Below are 24,554 nucleotides of genomic sequence, written 5' to 3'. Positions count from 1 at the left end.
GGCTAAACTTCCAGACTCACGCAGGCACTCGGTCCAGTTGAACACATGGAAACTTTCATACTGGAATGGTCTGGTCGATGGAGTAAAAAATTGTAATTAAATAACTTTTCTCGCAAATATTTACACTACTTACACTTCGAGGGCCACTGCTCGCCATTTTCAAAATCGAGTTTTTCACACTGGAAATTCACGTAGATTGTTTGACGTTTGGTCAATTCACGTAAACCTTATGTGGTGACTATATTCATTTTAGGGGATGTTCGTATAACATTCATTTTCGTCACGTAAAATATTCAATTTGACGTTTGAAACCATTCTACGTGATTTTTCAAGTGAATCGAACGTGAATTTTTATTTGAGTGTATCGATCTGTCAAAAATAACCATGCTCTTGAACAGGGTTATTTTTGACATTAAATTTACCACTCGAGTGTCAGATTTTAACCAAAAGTTAAAATTAACCGCGAAATGGTTCACAGCCTAAGAAGGTATTTATAGAGAGAAGTGTTTTAATTGTTCCTATAAAGGGAAATCAAACATAAAACCGAACCATTAAGGACTATTCACACATATCCGGTCCGGTTCAGTGCCGGCACGACACCGTGCACGGATATTGATATTATTTCATTCGTTTTCTATGCGCGCATTCACACATATTCGGCACCGTGCCGTTTCAGTGCAGCTTGCCGTCAGTGTAGAGTCCGTCCGGCAAACTCAAATTCGTCGTCACCGATATTTTTTTATTTTCACTGAAGTCGGTATGTCACTGCATTTGCTGTGCCGGAACGGAAACAGCACGGAAACAGAACGGAAGGGTTCCGACAAAAAAAGAACACTGACGGCTCACTGTAGGTACTTTCACTGAACCGTCACGGAACTGAAATGTGTGAATAGTCCTTTAGCCGTGCGCAATCTGAACATGCATGGAGTATTGTTCAATCGGGTTGCCATCTAAGTTGTGTTGCACTACGATCTGAGTATTTCAATGGGCAGGACAATTTGTAGAATTTTTTTGCCTTCACGAAACATTTTCGAGCGGGGCCGGGTAACTCAGGTATTAATCAATAAAAATTATTATTGCTGATATCTATTTGTACTCTTGAATAAACGATAAAAATGTTGCAAATCACTACTACCGATATGAAAATTTCCGAAAGAATCCTCCTTTTCTTGAATCCATTTTTCATTGCCAGATGTCGCTACCGGTAAATCAGCTTTGCGACAATGTGCCAATTCTCCAGTGAATTTTTGTTCTTTTGTAGTTGAAATTCGAATAACCAAATAACATTCTTTTCTAATTAGGGTAAAACATTGATTTCTATCAATTAGAATTTCAACAAATATTTTTAATATTCCACTTGAGAATAAATCGAAGTTTTTTGCTTTCAGAATGACCTACAGATTGATAATATTGACTTTATTCGTTGACACCGCTCAGAAATAATTGATCTGGCCGTTTATTCCATCCAAGTAGTTGTTTAAACCTTTAATTTCAATTACGAAAATTGATGACATAACCCAACTTAGCATCAATATTTAAATATAGTTTAGTATTGAAGAAATTAAAGGTTTACTGTTTATGCAAAAGTTGAATAAATGCAAAAGTTTCACCCATTCCGTAGTTTTTTATTTGTTTCGAATATAGAGGTTTTACCTTAAGGTCATTTGCTTCTTCGGACCAGAAAAACTTTCTGACCCTATGTGCGGGGTTGTGAATCAAACCCAGGCGGGCTGCGTGAAAGGTATCGACTTACCCATCACGCTATACCCGTCCCCTTCCGTAGGTTTGTTTAAGGAAAAAGATACTATGTTAGTAACTATTTCCGCATTTAATATTCGATTTCTATATTGCCCTATGTGATGATTTGCTAACATCATCGTTTTCTTGGTCCATAAAATGAAACATAGAAGGCGCGGAGTTTATTTGAGTTTTGCGTTTGAAAGCCAATACGCCTATTTGGAAAAATCAGCGAGTTTTGATATTTTCACCAGCGCTACCAACCATACCGATTTATTTGTATTTATAACGATTTTTGTACTCGATACAGGAATACTGGTAGGCACTCTTAAAATACCGATAATTCAATTTTCATACAGATAAATACCGATCTTCAGTTTTTGTGTTTGATTTTTTTTTAGATCATAAAACCAGTCTCCATTCTAAATTGATTTTAGATGTTTATAGGTAGATATTGTGTACAGATTAATTTTTCCGTCAAACACTGTTTTTTGAAAAAAAAAAATAGTTGGCAGCTCTGACCTTCACCTTATCCCTGGTTGTCAGGTCAGGTACTGTGCAAATATCACGCGTTTTTTTTTATAACTTCCACTTTCGAAAGAAATTGCAGGCTAAAAAAATAAAAAAAAAATACAGTATTAAATTCAATTTTCTCTGCCGTTTACTATTATGACTCACTCTCAGCTAATGCCGAGTAATTCGAAATTACTCTTCAAAGTGAATGTTGATTGGCCGTTATAAAAAAACGCGTGATATTTCTTTTTATTTGCTGCCATTTTTGACAGCTGAGAACGCTTGAAGTCCATCTCACACTGTGCAAATCATAGTTGCCATGTTATTTTTTCAAAAATTTGTCTCTGACTTAAAAATTTATCTGGATTTATCTGTTTCTTACTACAGGGTCCGGCACTCGAAGTGTAACCAACTTCAGACCGCTCGCGCAGCTGACGCACGGGCATCAGCTCTCTAGAAATTTGCTAAATGACAGTTCGGAGTCGTATTGTTTACAAGCGCAAGAAAGCATTTTGCTAAAAGTGAACGCGAAAAAAAAATCAGTGATGGATTTAAAACGTAATAGTGTGATTGCTTTATAATTAGATAGAAAATCACAACCAGCGATTGTTCGTGAGCTCAAACACCTTAAAGTGAATAAAGTTTTTGTTTATCGCACCATACCTCGTTACAATAATACTGGTAGCATCGCAAAACGTCATGGAGGTGGTCATCAAAAGACTGCAACGTCACGTGAGATGGTTCAAAAAGTGAAGAAGCGACTTGAACGAAATCCTCGACGAAGTGCCAATCAAATGGCAAAAGAACTGAAAATATCCGACCGTAGCATCCGCCGCATACTGAAAAATGAACCCAAAAGGTTGCTTTGAAGCCGTGGGCAGACAAACATTTCGGTGGCAGACCATGGACGTTTCAGCAGGACTCGGCACCGTCTCACAAAGCTCGAGTGAACCAAGAATGGCTGAAAAACAACGTTCCGAAACTCATCACGTCTACACAATGGCTCTCGAATTCACCAGATGCGAATCCAATGGATTATTCTCTTTGGGCCATTTTGGAGAGCAAAGTCCGAACTAAAAGATACACCAGTCTCGAGGCGCTGAAAAAAGTTATTGTCCGCGAGTGGGCCAAAATACCTGCAAGTCACATTCGGGCAGCTTGCGATTCGGTTTTTGACCGTCTCAAGGCCATAGTCAAGGCAAAAGGTGGTCATATCGAGCAAAAGTGAATTGATTCTGAATTTTGTATTATTTTTACACATTTTGTACTTTGAATTAAGTAAAAGTAATTTTCCAAACTGAATTTATGGCCTTTTTAATGGGTTACACTTCGAGTGCCTGTATTGTTGCTTGAAGCTACAAAATAAGATATTTGATTTTGCTTAGTGCATTAGTTTGTTTCAAGAAATATTTTGTTAAAAATAACAAATAATTTACTTGCGCGTTCCTGTCAATTTCTTGACAATCAATTTCATGGTAAATTTAACTTTCAAAATAATCTAGCTATGAACTAGCTTTAGATAAAGATAATATTACTAGTTCTTTGGATTTATAAACTTGGCAGTTGAAATGAATGATAAGATTCAAACCTAAAATAATTAGTATTTCAGCATTTGCTTTTGTTTGTTGAAATCATACATTTCTGTTTGTCATTATTCTTGAAATGAGATTTCTTTGAAACTAATTTGCAAGATAATTTTTTAAACTAATTTTATTTCGATTTTTATCCATTTTGAAATTGTTAATTGCATTCAATAACAGTTGGGCCCTTTTGTCGTGGGACGATCAAATTTTCACATGTCACAATCAATGATTTGGCGCTCCATTATTCTGGTCAAGATAGAATTCCTGCATCAATTATTCTCTGTAAAAAACGTGTTATGTAATGTAATTTAAGTTTACTAATATTTTAAATTATCCATACATACACTTCAACTGTTAAAAGACCCCAAGGAAACGAAAGAAACTCTTAGATTTTTCTTCTAAAACACGTGCAAACTTTTTTGATTATCCACGGGAGAAAAATTCTCTGGTTTATAAGAAACAGAAACTGAAACGGTTAATTCATACAATAAACTTAGTTGTCATTACACAAATAAGATCATAGATAAAATGAACCAATTTTTTACTTGATATAAATGTAAAACACGATTGAATCAACAAATACGTTGCCAATAACTTCAACTCAACTTTTGTTAACTTGTAATAAATGGCTGATTTATTTCAACGATAAAATCTGCCGAAACAAACCAGTTTTTCGTTAGTCAGGATGAGAACTTGTCTTCAAATTAAATAGATAGAATTGCTGTGTAGAAGGGAGAAATTGGTTCAAAACAATCATATTCTAGCTTGAAATCAACAGATATCATATTTTAAAATCTACCGACTGTTTTGCTATTTTAAACAAGCTCAATTTCTCTGCGTGTACAAGCAGTGATAGATTGAAAGTTATTTTCAATATATATTTTGAAACTAATCGATTAAAATTTATTCGATTATCTGGGTTATTTTTCGATCACTCAATTATTTATTCGAATATGACTATAGCGGCCCTTACACGAGGCAATATTATTGTCAATACAAGGAGTATTGACAATACTTTTGATCGTGTAATGGAAACTTCATTGGATTGACGAAAATATTGTCAAAAAATCAAAATTGCTCATCAATCCGACAATACTTTCTCTCCAGAGAGAAACTGTTAAATATGTGTATTGACCTCTTCTCTCAATATTTTAATATTCATTTGCAATATTTAAAGCGTCAAACGCTTGAATTTCTCGAAAAACTCGGACTCAAGTTATCAAGCCAATTGGATTGATGGTATTGACAATACTTTGGATTGATAATAATATTGTCACGTGTAAGGGCCGCTTATGGGATTTTTTTTAGCTCGAATAAATCGAAATAATCGAGTATTAGTTTAAAGCTAATCGATTAACTATTACACGATTATCTGGGTTATTAATCGATTGATCGATCGATTTTACGACATCCCTATACTTAGGTACGAACCAGGGATGCCAGGATCACAGAATAATCTGTGTTTCACAGATTTCTCGGGTAATTTTTCAAAAGGGCGTATAAGCAGGTGGAAGTTTCTTTTTAATCACTCTCTCTTTCGATTATTGTGATGTGATTAAAAAGATTTTCTTTGATATAAATATTCTGTTTGAAAGTCTAAAGTTTCGGGTATCATTTCATGTAAAGAGTTGAGTAATAAACGTGGAAACCACTTGGTACTTAATAGAAGAGAAAGTAAACAAAGAGAAACTGTCACTTGCTTATACGCCCTTTTGAAAAATTACCCGAGATTTTCAACTTTCTGCACAGATTTTAAAAATGACACAGATATTCACAGATTTCAAAATATGATCACAGATTTTCAAAGATTCTGAAAATAATCACTGATTTTCACAGATTTTGAAAATCGATCACAGTTTAGCACCAAAAAGAACAGAGTGGTTGGAAATATTGTGACCTTTTTTTGGCTCATCAAAATGATTCCGATCAGCTATTATGGTACGGAAAACGTGCACAGATTTTGCACAGGCAGGTTTTTTGCTTGATCACAGATTTTTGTAAAAATGACCTGGCATCCCTGGTACAAACCGGCTCGGAAGCAGAGTTGCCAGGTTATTTTTTCAAAAATCTGTCAAAACTCAAAAATTTATCTTGATTTATCTGGGTCTACTATATACAACAGTTCTGTACGAACACTCGTTCGAATCGGTCGACTTTTTGTATCGCTCCGCTTCGTGCAAATATTACAGTGTTTTTCCGCGAATAGGAAATTTTCTTTTCGGTTTTCCAGTCGTGGTTTTTTCGCTATTCTGTTCGCTCACTCGCCGTGAGCAAAATAAACTCTTTTTTCGCGTGATCCGACAAGTGAAACAGTGAAAAAAGTGAACTCAAAGTTACAAAGGTAACTGTGAAACCACGCGCCCGGGCAGCCATTGTTGTACCGGGCTCGACCTCTGCCATCCGGCAGTGAAAATATCACCAGATGCTCGGTCTCTGCCTCCCGGCAATGGAATCCATCGCTGCATCCAGTTGACATCACCACGTGCTTTGGACGCCATCGAAACTCGGCGAAGGACGCCATACGTAGTGCTAGTAAAGTGTTAGTGTTGCTGAAAAGTCAGATAGTGAACCACCTCACCCAACCACTGTGGATAGGTTGTGACGGTGGTATTTGTGCCAGTGGATTTGTTATTCTCCCGACCACTGTGGATACGGTCGTAGTGTGTAGTAGTGGTACCAGCATCATCACCCGCCGAAGACACGTCGCCCCCGTCGTCGCCAATCGTCCCGCCCACCGGCCGAACCAGTTTCGGCATCTGCTGAGCTATTTGCCGGGAATTTTCGGATTCTGGGGTAAGTCTTCCTTCTCTTTTTATCACATATATCGCTTATTTTTCCAATAGCCAACCATAACACACCCTTCCACCCTCACCCTCTACCGACCGAACCATGACAAGGCCAGACCCCCCCTGGGGGGGCCCTTCTAATCTTGACCCCCCGCCCAGCAGCTCTCTCCCACCGTATATGCAGACGGGAGGAGAGATTGACCGCCAAACGCTGCTATTGCGTGCCGTTGGAGAGGAGGGCGCAACCGACATCCGCCTCCCCGCAGACCCCTTCCTCATACTGAAAAGTATTGAAAGAGTGGTCGGAAAGGATCCTCAAAAGATCGTTTCCGCCTCTAAAGAGGCAAGAGGAGCGCGGTACATACTCCGAACGACCTCTCGTGCGGCGTACCGCGCACTCCTCGGAGTCAAGGAACTCATCAACGGGCAGAAAGTTGAAATCATCCCCCATCCCACCCTCAACCAAGTTCAAGAGAAGATTTTTGACCCAGATACCAAAAACTGGGACACTGAAACCCTCTTGAACCTACTCCAACCCCAGGGCGTGTGCGCCGTACGGCGTATCACCAGCCGAAAGGACGGAGTAGTTTCTAACACCCCACTACTGGTCCTTTCCTTCTCCGGCTCCGTTAGACCACAACATGTTTACATTGGCTTGATCCATACGGTGGTAGAGCCGTACTACCCCCTGCCCATGCTCTGCTACCAGTGTGGGAAATTTGGACACGGAAGCAAATTCTGTCCGAATGCAAAGATCTGCCTCCACTGTAGCACGCAACACGAGCTGGCCGAGGGCATACAATGCCCCAACCCCCCGAGATGTGTCAATTGCGGCGGAAGTCACTCCGCACGCGACCGTAACTGCGACCACTATAAAGAAGAGAGCGATCGTAAAACTTAAGGTCGACAGAGGGATATCTTTCCCGGAAGCCCGCAAGTTAGTAAAGGCCAACACCCCCAGCACCTCCTTCTCTTCTAAATTAAAAGGCCGTTTGGCTGAAGACAGTTCGAAAAAGACCGGACTATAGCCCTCGTCCGAGAGGAAATAAAAGCCCTACGCGCTGAGAAAGCTGCATCGGGCAGAAATATTGACACCGGAATCCAAAACCCCAAGAAGGACGAACCGAAGGAGATTGACCAGCTCAGGACGGCCCTCGCCAGCGCTCTTCAGGAGATCTCCAAGATGAGAGAGCAAACCCAGGTGCTACAGGGGGCAGAGAGAACCCAGGAACGACCCAGAACCAAGACCCCGCTCAAACGCGTCATCAGCGACGGGCCAACCCCCGCCAAGGTGCAGGCCTTGCCGACTGAAACAGCAGATAAAACACCCAAGGATACGGAACGCTCAAGGAAGGACAAGGCGAACAAGACGTCCAAGCGCACAGGAAACCCAACGGCCACCAAAACTGGTAGCGAGCAGGGCAAGGGGAAAGGCCGGACCTCCCCCAAAAATCCAACCCAAGAATAACAGGCCAATAACCCTCCATCTTCATCCCGGTCCTCCTCAATGTCACTCGACACAGTATCCATCTCCAGCACCGAACCTTCCCCCGAACGCCACATAGCTATGGACAGCCAGGACTCTGTATGAATCCCCCCCATTTGGGGACAACACTCACACCCAACATCCTCTTCACCAGTCAAACAAAGGCAAACAGCGGACAGGAGGACGAGAGTCCAGCGCGGGAACCTCCCGCGTTGCCCCCGACCTCTGTCTCCCCAACTCCCATTTCTCAAGAAACTCTGTCTTACGTCCCCCACCTACACCAGCCTCAGGCACGCCTCAATGACACCTAGTTCTAACGATGCGCGTGCGTATCATCCCGCCCTGGTCTCACCCGGCGGGCCGCACAACCCCACTTGGTCCTCCAAAACGCCCCCACGAGACCCCTACTCCATCCCCCAAATGATTAGCAACGTCAACTCACCAAGAACTTCGGAGGAGAGTCAATGCGCTACGGGGAAAGCGCAGAATTAAAGGATTCACCCTCGATATAAACGGTCGGTACTCTTCCGACCCGACCGAAATTGCCAACCACTTAGGAAAATATTTTGAGTCCCTGTCGGCAGACACGGCGTTACCCGAAGCCTTCCTCAACCTACTTCGGAAAGCTCAACGCCCCCCAGTGTCCTTTCCACTCGGATAATCCGAAATATACAATAGACCTTTTTCCGCGGAGGAGTTGAACTTCTCACTCAACTCCGCAAAAGGTAAATCTACGGGCCCGGACAATATCAATTATGATATGCTCCGGCATCTTCCGCCCGCAGGCCGTTCAGCACTCCTGCACCTTTTCAATGAAATATGGTCTTCTGGGGCGATTCCAGTAAGCTGGAAAACCGCCCACATAGTTCCAATCCCCAAAGGTCGCACGGGCTCCTTTACTGCCCTAAACTTCAGACCTATAAGCCTTCTCTCGTGCACGGGAAAAATCCTAGAGAGACTGGTAAACAGACGTCTCGTCACCCTTCTTGAAGAGCGCTGTTTACTAGATCATAGGCAATTCGGCTTTCGCCAAGGGGTAAGGAACAGGAGCTCACTTGACGGCACTGTGCGATACAATCCACAGCGCAATCAATGAAGGGCTACACGTTGATGCGCTATGCATAGACATAGCAAAAGCGTACAACACAGTCAACCGGGAAGGGGTCCTTCAACAACTGGTTGACTGGGGCATCAACGGGCGAATGGGTGCCTTTTTGGTAGACTTCCTAAACCAAAGAAACTTCCAAGTCTGCATAGGCGGATCCCTCTCCCGACCATTCGCAGAAAAAAACGGCGTCCCCCAAGGTTCGGTACTTGCCGTAACCTTATTTGTAGTGGGAATGAACTCCGTCTTTAAATTTCTCCCCAAAAACGTGCGTATTTTCGTATACGCAGATGATATTGTCATCATCGTAACCGGAAAATCGAGGAAAATAATCCGAAGAACTACCCAACAGGCGGCGAACGCTATCCGCAAATGGGCGGATAGCGTGGGCTTCAACATCGCCCCTGAGAAATGTACTCTCTCGCATTTCTGTAGGACTTCTTATTTCAATAGCGAATCTCCGGTCTGTAGGAACTGTTCAAGTTCCGTTTGTGAAATTCCCCAGAATACTCGGCGTTATCTTCGACCGAACCCTGAGTTTCACAAATCACTTCAGCCAAGTCAAAAAGGATTGCGAATCCCGACTCAGGCTGATACGGACTATCAGTTCAGGGCATCCTCAATGGAATCGCCATAAAGCGATTAACATCGCTCAAGCACTGATATGGAGTCGCATCTTCTACGGGATCGAGGCAACGGCTGTGAGTCGGGACAACCTGATAAAGGTTCTTGCCCCCACTTACAACCGATCAGTTAGGAACGCCTCCAACCTTCTCCCAAGTACCCCAGCCGTGGCAGCCTGCGTTGAATCGGGACTCCTCGCATTCCGCTGGTTTTCAGCCTGGATCATACTCCGTCGATCCCTGGGTTATTTGAAGAGAACAGCCGAAGGAAATTGCCTACTATTACAAATAGCCAAACAGTTGCACAAAAGTTTCACAAGCAAAAACCTCCCGAAACTGGCTCGCCTACATCGAGTTTGGAAGAAACCCTGGTACCAGGAAAATCTCCCCAAACTCGAAACTTCACTGGCACAAACCACCGGAGCCAAACCTCTTCCAGCAGCTGCCAAAAGTAATTTCCTTCAGCTAATTTCGGACAGATTTAATAATATTCCAGCCTACTACACCGACGGATCACGAACTGACCAAGGAACGGGAATTGGAGTGTGGGGTCCAAACGTCTCCATCTTCCGTAGTCTACCCCCACAGTGCTCCGTGTTCTCTGCGGAAGCCGCTGCGATATTCGCATGTATCGAAAAGATCCCCCCGGGATCCGAGGCTGTGATCTTCTCGGATTCCTTAGCGGTTATTACCGCTTTGGAGTCCGGAAAATCCAGACACCCCTTTGTCCAGGCAATCGAAGCATATTGTGGTGATAAAATCACAATATGCTGGGTTCCTGGGCATAGCGGGACCCCGGGCAACGAAGAGGCAGACCTTCTTGCGGCCATGGACAGGAACTCCACAAGATTTGCCCATCTAACTCCAGCTGCCGACGTCATAACACAGTTCCGGGTTAAACTCGTCGAGCACTTCACGCGGCACTGGAGGGCCGCAACGGGGGTTCTGCCCAAGATCAAGGGCGATCTGACCAAATGGTCTGACCGTCCGGACCGCAGAGAACAGCGGGCACTGTCCAGGTTAAGAACGGGCCACACGAGACTCACGCACGAACACTGCATCTCTCGGCGCCCCTCCCACCTGTAACACCTGTAGGGAAAGGCTCACCGTCGAACACATCATCGTAAATTGCCCCGAGTTCGACAACCTACGCGAGCATTACGATATGGGCCTTTCCCTACGTAACTCGCTGTCAAACGAGCCGAAACAAAGCTACTCTGCTTCCTTAAAGATGCCAGGCTCTTTGACAGCATCTAAAACCCCCCAACATCTTGACCATTCACCCCAAAATCAATCCCACACAGAGTCTTGACCACTGTCCACCAAAGTTAACAACCCCGGCCCCACTCCACTCCCAACAGTCCTCCAAACCAACCGGTCTAAATCTCACGTCTTCTGCTGATCGTCTGTCCCACCAACTCTAACCCAGTCTTCTCTCCCACCACCTGCGGATCAACCCCAACAGCCCCGATAACAACTAACAGCCCATGTCTTCTCCGCCAAATCGCCCCCCACCACCAACAATAGCCCCGCAATAGCCACCTGCATAAGTCTCGCCTCCACTGGTCTACACCTCATCTCCTCTGCCGACCGCCTGCCCCACCAGATCCAACCCAGTCTTCTTCTCCACCTCTTGAAAATCAAACCCAACAGCCTCGTTTACCACTAACAGCCCATGTCTATTCTGCCAAATCTGCCAAATCGCCCAATAGCCCCGCAATAGCCACCTGTCTATGTCTCACCCCTTCCGGTCTAAATCTCATCTTCTCTGCCGATCATCTACCCCACCAGTTCTAACCCAGTCTTCTCTTCCACCACCTGCAGATCAACCCCAACAGCTTTGATAACAACTAACAGTCCATGTCTTCTCCGCCGAATCGCCCCCCACCACCAACAATAGCCCCGCAATAGCCACTTGCACGAGTCTCACCCCCACTGATCTAAACCCCCATCTCCTCTGCTGATCGTCTGCCCCACCAACCCAGTCTTCTCCTCCACCACTTGCAAAACAACTCCAACAGCCTTGATTACCACTAACAGCCCATATCTTCTCCGCCCAATCGCCCCCCACCACCAACAATAACCCCAAAACCAACCACCCATTACTCTATTCCTCAACCGACTTAGCCTCTAAACCCACCCTTCTTTTCATTCTCGGTACAAACAACCGCTGCACTCAACCTGTGGGCCATCTGCCGGGGGCTTGCCCCCGGATAGTTTTACCACGATCTTTCCCGGCATTGTTTAAGCAGAAACGGCCTACCGAAACCCAGGAACGGCCGGAGGGACCGGAGACGAGCGGCGACCGAGGGCGACGTCACCGGAACCCGCAACCTGCTGCACAGCCAGGAACCCACAACGGCGACAGTGATTCGACAGCCAGAAACACATCGACACCCACAAGAAACCCTACCCACCAAATACCATCAGCAAGCGTACCCGGGGATGTTCACCGCGGCCGAAGTCAACGCAGAACACCGACGACCAGCACTAGCCCTTCACTACAACCCCCAACAAGCGGCCATCCGCCGGGGTTCGCCCCCGGGGATGTTCACCGCAGCCGAAGAACAACAAAACGCCCCCACACACCGAAGTAATCCAGCTCACCGTCGGAACCACCCCAGGCCCGTCCACTCACCAAGAAGGATGTCAAGCGGATCGGAACTACAACCTTTGGACCAGCATTACAAACTATAGCTTTAAGCCTCCCACCACCCCCACCCGTCTCTATCTCTCTCTCACCCCCTTGCTCACCCCTCTCAGCCACAATCTGTTCAACAATAAAGCCATATATCTTTCCCCCCGTCTCTCTTCACGATACAACACAAAAACCAAAACATTATGAACCATAGCTGTAAACCTCCCACCACCCCCCACCCGTCTCTATCTCTCTCACCCCCCACTTGCCCCACCCTATCAGACATAACCAGATAACAATAAAGCCACACATCTTGTCCCCCCCGTCTCTTTCCTCGATACAACATAAACCTCCAAAACACAAAATGTAAAGTCTCTTACCCCCCCCCCACTCTCTCTCATTCTAGTCTTTAAGAAATATATACAAAATATATACGTTATGAAATGTAAAAATACCCCCCCCCCCCCCCAACCACTCAACCCAAAAAAAAACCCGCCCCACCCAAAAATCCCCCCCCCCCCACTGATACACCCGGCGATAAGACCATAATTAGGTTAAAACCGGGTATAAATAAAATTTATAAAACTTAAACTTACTATATACAAGGAAATTTTTGCTGGCTTCATTTTCAATGAGCAAAAGAAACGGTCTCCCACCTATCGTAAAGATGGCAAAACCGTAAAGATCTAGCAAGATCTGACAAAATCTAGGAAAATTTTGAAAATCTTGGAAAATTTTGAAAATCTGGCAAAAGATCTGGTTAGTTTGAGTGTCTGTCGAAACGAGAAATATCTGGCATTTGCCAGACAAATCTGGCAACCTGGCAACGCTGCTCGGAAGTGTATTGACTATTGTCACGGCCTGTCCTAGATCATAGCTATTGCGTTGTACAATGAACTTTAAGGAAAAGGTTATACTCATAACAGGAGCCTCGTCTGGTATCGGCGAAGGAACAGCTAAATATTTAGCACGTTTAGGTGCAACATTGATACTGACTGGTCGAAATGAAAAGAATTTATGCCAAGTGGGAGCCGCATGTGAAGCCATATCGAAGCAAAAACCACTGCTATTAGTTGCGGACGTAACAAAGGAGGTAGACAATAAACGAGTTATTGAAGAAATTGTTTCCAAGTTTGGACGATTGGATGTGTTAATTAATAACGCAGGTATACTTGGTACCGGATCGATCGAAAATACAAGTCTTGAGCAGTATGATGAAATAATGAATACTAATGTAAGATCTGTGTATCACTTGACCATGTTGGCAGTACCACTTCTGATTGAAAGCAAAGGTAATATAGTGAATGTTAGCAGTGTTGCAGGCAACCGATCTTTCCCCGGGATCTTGGCTTATGGAGTATCTAAAGCGGCAATTGACCAGTTTACTCGTTGTACTGCCTTAGAACTAGCACCGAAACAAGTAAGGGTGAACGCAGTCAACCCAGGTAATTAAAAATCTATACAGAATATCTTCAAAAGTCAAACATTTGCTTTATTTGCAGGAGTTATTGTTACCGATATTCATAAGCGGGGTGGTATGGACGAAAAGGCTTACGAGGTATTCCTTGAAAAATGTAAGCAAACCCATGCTCTTGGTCGACCCGGTGAGCCAGAGGAAGTAGCAGCAACAATTGCTTTTCTAGCATCAGACGAAGCTAGTTTTATTACAGGTGTAACACTCAATGTCGATGGAGGGCGGCACGCAATGTGTCCGAGGTAGAACGTGCTGGTCCACATTAATCCTTGAATGAGTTGGGTGGTTTCAATTCAAAATACCGGAACCGCTTCAAACCATCTGACCAGAGAAAGCGAATTAAATGGTTAAAATATTAGTTGGTCTGATGTTTATTGTTAATCGGTATAATAATCGGTGCCTTATAAATATATTGAATACGTTTTCAAAAAGGATATGGCCAAACTGATGATTCACTCTTTTATGTCGTTTTCGCTTGATGCCAAACCCAACTCAGTTTTCTCTCTAATCGTCATACCATTTGTTTGAAACCAGTTTCTAATTTACTTTTAACGTCATTGAACTGAAAATCTCGTCAGTTTCGAAACTGATTCGGGTTTGCCCACGGTCCGTTGCTAATTGAATTCAGTTCAGTTTCGTGAAAACTATCGGTTTGATGAAACCTGAACCTTGGGTCAGTTTGTGTTCTCAAACAAAAACGAGATTAGTTTATTCAATAAAACAAAATGGCCCGATTCACTAATTTTGCGGTGATATAGGATTAAATACAAAACATTGTGATACACTTTTATAATCTTCATATTTATAACAATGAAATGTATCTAAAAAGTTGTGAAAACGACCGTTTAGAATATTTACAGTTACCAGGTTTTCTGTTTAGATCATTAGTAATCATTATTATCTGGGGCACATCGCATGACGTCCCCCATCCACTGGCAGGCTGGCTCCAGTAATGAATGAAGATGATTCGCTGGCCAGAAAGACGATAGCATCCGCAACTTCGTTAGCTTGTCCTGCTCTGCCCATGGCATGAGTATTCTTTGAGTGTTCCAAAAACTTTTTATATGTATCCTCATCCATACCCCCACGTTTATGAAGATTTGTTACCGTTACACCAGGATTAACACAGTTAACACGAACATTCTTAGCTGCCAGCTCGAGAGCCACACACCGCGTAAGCTGATCGACTGCCGTTTTCGAGATATTGTAAGCCAATACACCGGGAAACGATCGAATTCCGTTCACACTCGAAACGTTGACAATATTCCCCTGTGTTTTAATCAGATGTGGCACTGCCAGCATCGTCAGATGGTAGATGGATCGAATATTAGTATTCATTACACGATCATATTGCTCCAAACTGGTAGTTTCAATTGTTCCCGTTTCTAAGATTCCTGCGTTGTTCACCAACACATCCAGTCGGCCAAATTTTTCAATAGTCGCTTTTAGAATTCTTTCTGTATCAGCCTCTTGGGTGATATCACCAGGAACAATAAACGGTGGAACTGAACCAGATGTGCATTCCTTGGCGACATTTGTCAAATTGTCTACTTTACGACCCGTTAGGGCTAAACTGGCCCCCAAATGTGACAGTTTGACTGCAGTAGCAGCTCCAATTCCGCTGCTGGCTCCTGTTATTAGGACAACTTTACCGGTGAAATTCATTTCGGGATTACGTAACCAAACAGAACCTAAGATAAGACCTGACAACAGGGGACTGGTTTTATTTCAATTTTATGAGTCAGAATGTTCCAGTTCCTGATTGGCTGCTTTTGATAACTCCGTCCAGATAAGAACCTACACTGATAAAAATTCTTATGATCGATTCATATGTATATTACACTTCAATTTAATAATAATACACGATCATTAAAAGTGTCATTACTAAAAAGTAATTCAAATGTACATTTGATTGTGTATAACAATATATTTTTCAATATTTTTCAATGGTCAAAGCTTTTGTAACAACAAATCGTATTGTTTTTCTACAATGTATTTCATTCGGGCTGAGATCGATTTCAGATATCTGTGAAAATTTGTTTCATTTTTAAAATCTATCCACAAAATTCAAAATCTATGAAACACAGATTAATTCGCTCCTTCCATTGTTATCAAAATACAAAAAGCATAAACACCCATCAATTAGCTAAAATTAAGTTAATTGTATAAACTTGAAATTGAGTCAATACGTCTCAACTGTAGAATAAATATAACTCATCTTTAATATTTTTTTTTGCAAATCATGTACCGAGATGATACGCATATCACGTCGAAGTGTTCACATATGAATTATATGATATGGTTTGATAATTAAGTTTCATTACTTTTATATCTAAAATTTCAATCAATAATTAAAGTTTCGCATTTTCGGTCTCCGAACACCAATATTCGTTGATAAAATAAAAATTATAAAGATTGTTTATTGTCACTCATTGTGACATAATATCATTCATGATATTACTATTCATATCATTCATGATATTACTGATATCATGCAGAAATGATGATATGCGTTGACATCAAATTGTACGGGACATCAAGTGATATGGAACATGATATCATCGTATATCAATTATATCCGCATATCACTTGATATAAGCGCTAATGTGATGATAATATTACGGAAACTATCTAGAGCCCTGCCTTACCTTACCTAAAATTAGGTGATTGAACGGAGCCCTCGAATTGGGTGGAATGTATTTAAAATTAGGTTGTTTTGCGGTGCCGTGTAGTGTCATCTATATATATATAGATAGGCATATTGCTCGGAAGCTCTCACCCTTTTTTTTTTTTGCTCGCCAGACAAAACTGGTTTCCGTAGATATCCGCATAAAAAAATAAATTTTCGTAGATTTTGTAAGTCCGTAGAAAACCTTCGGATTCGTAGATCGACGGAGATTTCCGTCGATCTGACATCGCTGGATCTAAGACAGCACGGAAAACCATTTCTACCTATTTTTTGAGGAGAAATCACTCATTGTCGAGCTCTTCTATAAGCTACCCCCCAAATCTACTCAAACTTTGAGTTGATCGATACAAATTGGATAGATTCGATGAGTTCTTCGTGTATGGAAGTACATGGGTTCCATACTATGCTGCAGTATTTTAAAATTGGCATGGCATAAGTGGTATAAAATAATTTTATTGTGTAAGAGTCCTGGAAATTATGACCGAAACATCAATGAAGCCCAACATACTATTTGCATTATCGACAATTGCATTGTAATACTCAACGAAAGAAAGTTTTGAGTCTAAAATTACGCCTAGGCCTCTAATAATTTTACATTTTTCTACTGATTGGATTCATAAATATATATATATATATCAATAGAAGGAGACATGGTTTTTCTACTAAAAGATATTGAACTAAAGTAAACTAGTGCAACTTTTCATGAAAAAGAAATATCTATGATTGTCTTTATAACAAAACTTTGAACTGAATCCATTTGCAATACGCCGCCCCTATCGACAAACCAATTCATTCTTAAGTTACAATATTCAAGTAATGCTTTCAAATCAAGTTAAATGTGCAAATCCATCAACAAATCACCGAGATACAAGCGCTTTGAATTAGGTACGAAAAATCTATCATCTATCGCCGATAGTTCTAAAGTGACCCGCTAGTTACTGGAGAATCAACAGCTGATCGGTATTCAATATACTCAACTGAGTGACTGTTTAGTCATCCATTCACTAGATAAGCCACATGTTTCGTTCGCAGGCAGCCAGTGACCAAATTGACTAAAAGGTGACATCATTAGGCATGCTGTGATTGGCTCGTGAAAACATAGGCTGTTGAAATACTGAAACGACGTTTCCATTCATGTGTAAGTTAAATGTTTCCGTATCGATTGGTTGTTAAATTATATCAATCCCTCAACAAAAGACTGAGTTATTACCCAAGTAACAATTCGAATGCCTTATGGTTTTGATTATAATTTATAGGAGTTTTGTAATTGCTTTTTCAATCACTACCTGTTTTATGACAACTATAATAAGTGTCTCTTTCGAGAAGTAATACCATAGTTTTTAAAGCTTCTTTAAAACCCTTTACCTAGACTAACAACTTGGTTGAAAATAAAACAATTTGCACTAGAATAAAACCATGCAAACCCTCTTAAAATTGCTTTCAAACATTTTCTTTAAAACATTATTATCAGTTAAATTCTTTCATAAATCTAGTCTTGTGTGTTCATTGGGTGACAGTTTCACTCAGAGCAATTTTGAGGGTTCTAAAGTACATTTATGACATATTTGTTGTGGCCTATTTGATTTATTGCATCTTACGTTAAGTGTAATTTGCATTAAAGGAAATTTCATGGCCGCCATTATGATGTTTTTTGCCGTAGCTTTTATTGACATCAAATAAACTTCGAAATGCAAAAAAGAAGGAAATATGATGGACTTTCATGATTCATTTTCAGGACGTATGCACAAGTTTTAACGCCACGAAATAGATTTATACAAAAATGACGATGAATCACAGAAAATAATGTTCATAAATTATGGAGACTTTCGCAAAAACCGCATTTATTTCAAGGCGATTAGTTATAATTCATATTTTTATTCATACATTCACGATAAAAATAAAAGCGCATGAAATTTCTACGTTCGGAAAAAGCCTCAAGCTCGTAAATAAAATCTAATAAATTCTTACTGATTGCATTCAAAGCAGACATGACAAACACATACTCAAGAAAAATATGATCAAAACGAAAGTTTATTCATAGCGGAATTCATTCCATCCGAATAAATTTAATGTTGATCGTAAAGCTGGTTTCAAAATTTTCATGAATTTGGAGTTTTAACGCAGGTTTATGCTGATTCTTCACTTTGCTTTATAAACCTTATGAAGAATGGTCCACTTAGCAGGAACATGTTCTTATAGAGGTTTTCAGTAAGCTTTCGTGGAGTTTAAAGTTTTAATGCAAGATTTATTATGTAGCATTAAAGACAGTTACAAGTATTTATTAAAATTAAAAATGTTACTTGGGTATCGTTCAAAGTTTTGACAGGTACTACAAACTTCGGGTGCATTCTGGAAGTTCAAGAGTTTATTATTTTTACTGAGTTCAACTTGCCCATGTTTTCATCGATTTAACCAAGTGAAATTTTTCTATGTCTATTTATAACGATTGACTATTGACTTCCTTAAAAATCTGTATGAAATCAGCATTTTTTTGCAAAATCCGTATAAAATTCAGTGAATTTTACCAATGTACTTGAAAATCAGAATAATACTGAAAAATCCGTATATCTGCGGTAACCCTGCAAAGCAGCGCTGCCAACTATACCGATTTCTCGGTATTTATACCGATTTTTGAACTCGATACAGGAATACAGATATGCTCTCTCAAAATACCGATATTTCAAATTTCATACAGATAAATACCGGTTTTCAGTTTTTGTGTTGGATTCCATAGGGGTAAACCAGGTCGAGCGAACTATTTATTTTTTTGGTCGCAAAATAAGTTTCCGCACTAAATCGATGTTTGATTTTTCGAGAAAGATGTTGTACATATAGATTTTTCCGCCAAATACGCCAAATACAGTTTCCGTAAGACACGTGGAAAAAAATACTTAAAGATTAGTTATATCTACTCAATGGTAAGGTATATTTACTCTAGAGTTGGTTTACTTAATTTTGGCTTATTGAACGAAACTCTCGCTGTTGGGTGGTTTTGCTCTTTGTATTTTGACAACAATGGAAGGAGCGAACGGAAGAAAAGATTCAAAAGAACTCAAAATTAAGTAAAAAGAACTCAAATAATAGGTAATTTTTATTTTCCGTGCATGCGGGATTGACGAATATCAAATCTGTATAAAATGTTCAAAGCGACGTATGTAACAATAAGAGATTCTCTTTGTTTACTTTCTCTTTTGATTATTACGGCACTCTTAGCAATCCTTCTCTCCAATAATTTACCGACAATAATAACTAAAGCTATCATCTTTTAATCTGCTCAGGAGAAATTACCGAATAAAGCAGAAGTATTTCGCAATAATCGAAAGAGAAAGTAAACAAAGAGAATCTCTCATTGTTACATACGTCGTTTTGAACATTTTATACAGAAATTAAGTCGAATAAAAAAAAGTAAAAAGCAATTTCGCCAGGATAAGCCGGGATGCAGCAGGGATGTCAGGTTCACAGATTAATCTGTGTTTCACAGATTTTGAATTTTCTGCACAGATTTTAAAAATGACACAGATTTTCACAGATTTCTGAAAATGATCACAGATTTTCACAGATTTCTGAAAATGATCACAGATTTTCACAGATTCCTGAATAAATCACAGATTTTCACAGATTTTGGAAATCGAGCACAGTTTCACACCAAAAAGTACAGAGCGTTGGAGGAAAAAGGTACTGAGCGTGTTGGTGGTGAGACCTTTTTTTTGCTCACCAAATTGATTTTGAACTGCTCTTGGGGTACGGAAAACGGTCACAGACAGGTTTTGGGTTTGATCACAGGAATTCCATCACAAGTGGGGTATATTTGCACTTTTCCGGCATAGTTTTGTGTCGTACTTACGTGTATTGAAACGTATGAAAGCATACAGATTTAAAAAAAACCTGGCAACTATGTTGCGGAGTCGAAATATTTTCTTTTGTATATATTGCCAATCGAAATAATTATTGTTCGCACATTTTGTATATTGGCATAGTTAACTCACTAATAAACTTACAAAATGAACTGTGTTATAAAGGGGTCCAATGTAAAATGTAACTTCAATAGTTAAATAGTGTTACGATAAATTATTTCTAATGTTAAATTCTTTACAGTATTGGCCAAGACCGTACATTTCTTCTCAAAAATCGGCAGTGAACTACTGGTAGAGGCACTTCCAACGGGTCTATCGTTGAAAGTAGTAAATTCTATGGGCACAGCATATGCGGTGGCTAATTTCAATATGGAATATTTTATCAGTTTCAATCAGGGAGCCAACGACTGCTTCGTGGAAAATAATTGCAAAGTGTTCATCAAACCGATACTGAAGATATTCAAAAATCTGCATACAATTCTGATTTGCAAAATTTGGCTGCAAATTGATCGTATGAAAATCATCTTTCAGTTCAAGTGCAAAGCACACGTTCTCAAGACCCACAAAATTTCATTGCTGGAGCATGATCACATCAATTCGTTGCGGCTACCAGAATCTTTTGCGAACAAAATAGTATCCGATCATAAATCATTGAATGGTATACTATTACATTTCCATAGGTCAAATAAAGAAATTACTTTCGACATGAAAACGGACGAAATCATCGTTACGAACTATATGGACCATCCCACCAAAGACAAAACTACAATGCGCTCGATGTATTCTATTAAAAGTCGTGTTTTCAAGTTGTACGATTTAGAGTCTGATTCAAAACTTACATTTTGTTATAAGGAGTTCAAAGCGATGACGTGTTATGCTGGTCAAAACCGGATGCTGGTAGAAATGAACTTTAACAATGAAGGATCTCCAATTTTGATTAGGATGCGAAAGGACAATGTACTGCATGTTACATTCATTATGGGTACTATGAGACCGCGACTTGCGGAGTCAAGCAGAAAAGTACAACGAGCCAATAGAAAACCCAATTTAGCTGCCCCAGTAACCGAAAGAGACAGTCAACTGATTGAATTGTGTCCTACCCCGTCATATCAGGTGAACATGTTAATTTAGTATTTGTTTGTTTTTTAATTTATAATATTCAAGGTGAATAATACATCCCAGACGTCTGATATGCGAGGAACAAATAGTCATTTGAGAGACGATGTTCATTCAATCGAATTGGCATCTTCAATGATAGATCATCTACAACCATACGTTAGAAACAGTAACTGTCTTTCGACGAAGAATAACAAACAATCGGAAAGTTTATTCTTACATGGCTTGAATATTCAACCTCAGTCAGCGTCTACTTCCATCAATAAGTCCAGCCAACTCGTGAATTCTTTAGAAAGAAATCCACCAGTAGAAACGAGAGACAAACCACTATCATTTGATATAGTGTTTGCTGGTAACACAGACGATCTTAATTCTGAAAGTTTAATAGCTTCACATACAACGCCATTTAAGAAGCGAAGTTTTCAACCACAGTCTGTGAATATTAATCAGCCTCATGCGAAAAAAGGTTGCCACCTTGAGGCATTCAACTCAGAACCCTTGTTTTCATCCACATTACAAACGGATATTTCGGTAGAGGTTGTTGTACCTGAAACAGTTCCTGAATCTCCAGAAGCAATCGCTGATCGGAAACGACGTGACGAGAAAATGCGCCATATTTTCCATAAATGTTTCGAAGCAACCTTCGATTCACAGCAATGCTTGGGAACAGTATACGCAGAAAACTCGGACACGGAAGATAGTTGAAAAACTACAGTTAACCATGTATTCCCTAAACTTTTATTTCCATCCGAAAATCAATGGACGCGATTGTCCTACCCCAAGTGGTTCCATAATAATTCAATAAATCCAACATTTTTAAACTATCCGTTGGAACGAGATTAAAGTTAAAAGCAATACTGGTTGACAATAGTTCTTAGTAGGAATCCTCGTTCAACATGCTCGATCAACTATTTTTGATCTTGCTTAATATTTGAAATACTAATGTGACCTCAAATAATGATGTTCTAAAAAGTAGTCTTGGCATTACATTCATTTTTTGTTTGTTGAATTTGACCTTTCTGTTGCAACAGACTTCGCAGCCGATTCATAGCGTACAGGATCATTGCATGACTAAGTACTACGATCCCACTATGACACTGGCATCGCTGGGCTGATAATGATGTTCTACAGTCTTTATAAATACAATAGGTTTGACTTTTGACTGATCCCCTCATCCAGCAAATAGTTCGATACGGTAGTTTTTATCATCAACGCACTTCAAATTATCAACCAATTTTTTTGTTAGTATTATTAAATAACTAGGTATACATAATAGTCTGTATCAGTAGTGCAGTATGATGCCTTGTCTTTCGCCTTTCTGCGATGATTTTTTTTATAATAAAATTTTTATTTGGCTCATTTGCTTTAGCTTAACGTGGCCGATTGTCTTGTTGTTATAGAAGAAGAAGGGACGCCGTATTAAGGGGGCGGCATACTCCCCTAGAGTTAGTAAAGGAATGTGAGGAGGGTGGGATTTACAAAATATTGATTTTGAATTAAAATACATCATTCATTTGTGGCACAAATTTTTTAGAGTTTTTTGGATCTTCACGTTCTTCAGATTGTAACGAGAGAGATCATCCTTGGCTGGGATACTTTGTTGGTGTGCTCTGACGTTGATGTGGCGTTTTTGGGTAGTTTTCAGCAACTCAGTCAGTTCAAGGCAGGCGCACGCTCCGAAGCATCGTTTATACCGGTCATACTTTCAGCAGCGTAAAAAAGAGTGCGATAGAGCTGTAGACGAGAGAGAGAGAGATAGGGAGAGCACTCAATTTGGACATTGATAGTTTTCAAGAAGTTATAGATGAGAGTCATGTAAGGAAGCATCGAGTTGCCAAGACGTCGCGGACTGGTACGAAGGGTGGTATACATCGATCCCGAAGGAAACCTATGAATTGGGACCGGGCATCACAATACTCGACACACGTCCAATCAATATGCTCGATGTCATCCCAACTAACCAAAAGTTCGGATAAAAGGGACTGATTTGTCTTAAGCACCTCTCAAAGTTAATCAATAGCATTCTAAGCAGCCCATTTTTTAAGTAATTATCCACACTTGAAAGTTCGCGCGACGCAGCGGAACGAACTTCTAAGCTGCTTCTAGAATACCTTGTTCAGCTTCTATGCAGCGAAAAAGTTCACGCGAAACTTGTTCTGTACTTTCAAGTTGCTAGAAGTACCACGTGCACTCTTAAGCAGTGAGAAAGTTCACGCGGAACTTGTTCTGTACTTCGAACTGTCAAAAATTGCCACGTGTTTTCTTAAGCAGCTAGAAAGTTCACGCGGAACTTGATCTGTACTTTCATTTCCGCGTGTACTTTTAAGCAGCAAGAAAGTGGACTTTTTAAGTAATTGTGGAACTTCTGGTTGCTTGGGATGATAACCCTCACCGCAAAGGCAGACACCGCTCTCGGCGAGCCCCACACGACGGAGATGCGCGCTGAACATAAAATGATTAGACATAAGCCTTGACATTACACGAATAAAATTTTGGCTCACGTCCAACCCCCGTAAACAAAGTTATTCTTCGATATCTGTGGAATTATTGAGTGTAACCATCGTCCCAGAGTTAGACTATTCTACGTATTCTGCCAGCTGGCTAGAGTTTTCTGACGACAGCAACTGAAAAATTCATTGAAGCAGATTGGTCTTTCATAGATATCACCTTCTAGTGCGCCCACCTTGACTAACGAGTCCGCCCTCTCATTGCCCCGTATGGAACAATGTGCGGGGACCCAAGCCAAGGTAGTCTGGTATGATTTTGCAGATAAAGCACTCAATTGTTTCCGTGTTTTCCCCAGGAAATACGGTGAGTGCTTTCCAGGCTTCACTGAACGGAGAGCCTCAATCGAGCTGAGACTGTCCGATACAATGAAGTAGTGATCTGTGGGCAGAGTGTCAATGATCTCAAGGGTATACTGAATTGCAGCTAGTTCTGCGACGTAAAC

The 24,554-nt window shown here is 40.9% G+C and overlaps 3 protein-coding genes across 4 annotated transcripts; 2 read left to right on the top strand and 1 right to left on the bottom strand.

Moving 5' to 3' along the window:
- The first annotated feature begins 13,299 nt into the window (after positions 1–13,299).
- On the top strand, positions 13,300–14,393 carry LOC131429575 (3-oxoacyl-[acyl-carrier-protein] reductase FabG-like). Its single transcript, XM_058593789.1, has 2 exons — positions 13,300–13,916; positions 13,974–14,393. Exons 1-2 carry the CDS (start codon positions 13,364–13,366, stop codon positions 14,189–14,191), a joined length of 771 nt encoding a protein of 256 aa, XP_058449772.1. The 5' UTR covers positions 13,300–13,363; the 3' UTR covers positions 14,192–14,393.
- Positions 14,394–14,719: 326 nt separating this feature from the next.
- On the bottom strand, positions 14,720–15,741 carry LOC131429576 (3-oxoacyl-[acyl-carrier-protein] reductase FabG-like). The gene has a single exon (XM_058593790.1). The coding sequence runs from the start codon at positions 15,608–15,610 to the stop codon at positions 14,843–14,845; it is 768 nt and encodes a 255-aa protein (XP_058449773.1). The 5' UTR covers positions 15,611–15,741; the 3' UTR covers positions 14,720–14,842.
- Positions 15,742–20,530: 4,789 nt separating this feature from the next.
- Positions 20,531–22,319, top strand: LOC131432321 (cell cycle checkpoint control protein RAD9B). Of its 2 annotated transcripts, none has more exons than XM_058598530.1 (3): positions 20,531–20,669; positions 20,730–21,601; positions 21,671–22,319. In XM_058598530.1, the coding sequence occupies exons 1-3, from the start codon at positions 20,636–20,638 to the stop codon at positions 22,307–22,309; spliced, it is 1,545 nt and encodes a 514-aa protein (XP_058454513.1). In that variant the 5' UTR covers positions 20,531–20,635; the 3' UTR covers positions 22,310–22,319. The 2 variants fall into 2 exon arrangements, with proteins under 2 accessions (XP_058454513.1, XP_058454511.1); XM_058598528.1 differs by having other exon boundaries at positions 21,653–22,319.
- The last annotated feature ends 2,235 nt before the right edge of the window (positions 22,320–24,554 follow it).

The sequence above is a fragment of the Malaya genurostris genome, chromosome 2 (assembly GCF_030247185.1).
Source record: "Malaya genurostris strain Urasoe2022 chromosome 2, Malgen_1.1, whole genome shotgun sequence".
NCBI lineage: Eukaryota > Metazoa > Arthropoda > Insecta > Diptera > Culicidae > Malaya > Malaya genurostris.
The sequence above is the reverse complement of the archived record's forward strand: the minus strand, read 5'-3'. Positions and strand labels throughout refer to the sequence as shown.

What these genes read in the sequence shown, in the direction of transcription:
- LOC131429575 (XM_058593789.1), top strand. Translation starts at nt 13,364, where the DNA reads ATGAACTTTAAGGAAAAGGTTATACTCATAACAGGAGCCTCGTCTGGT. An exon ending in GGTGAACGCAGTCAACCCAG is followed by an intron (nt 13,917 to 13,973) that starts GTAATTAAAAAT and finishes CTTTATTTGCAG; the next exon opens with GAGTTATTGTTACCGATATT.
- LOC131429576 (XM_058593790.1), bottom strand. Translation starts at nt 15,610, where the DNA reads ATGAATTTCACCGGTAAAGTTGTCCTAATAACAGGAGCCAGCAGCGGA.
- LOC131432321 (XM_058598528.1), top strand. Translation starts at nt 20,636, where the DNA reads ATGAACTGTGTTATAAAGGGGTCCAATGTAAAAT. An exon ending in AAAGGGGTCCAATGTAAAAT is followed by an intron (nt 20,670 to 20,729) that starts GTAACTTCAATA and finishes AATTCTTTACAG; the next exon opens with TATTGGCCAAGACCGTACAT. An exon ending in GTCCTACCCCGTCATATCAG is followed by an intron (nt 21,602 to 21,652) that starts GTGAACATGTTA and finishes ATAATATTCAAG; the next exon opens with GTGAATAATACATCCCAGAC.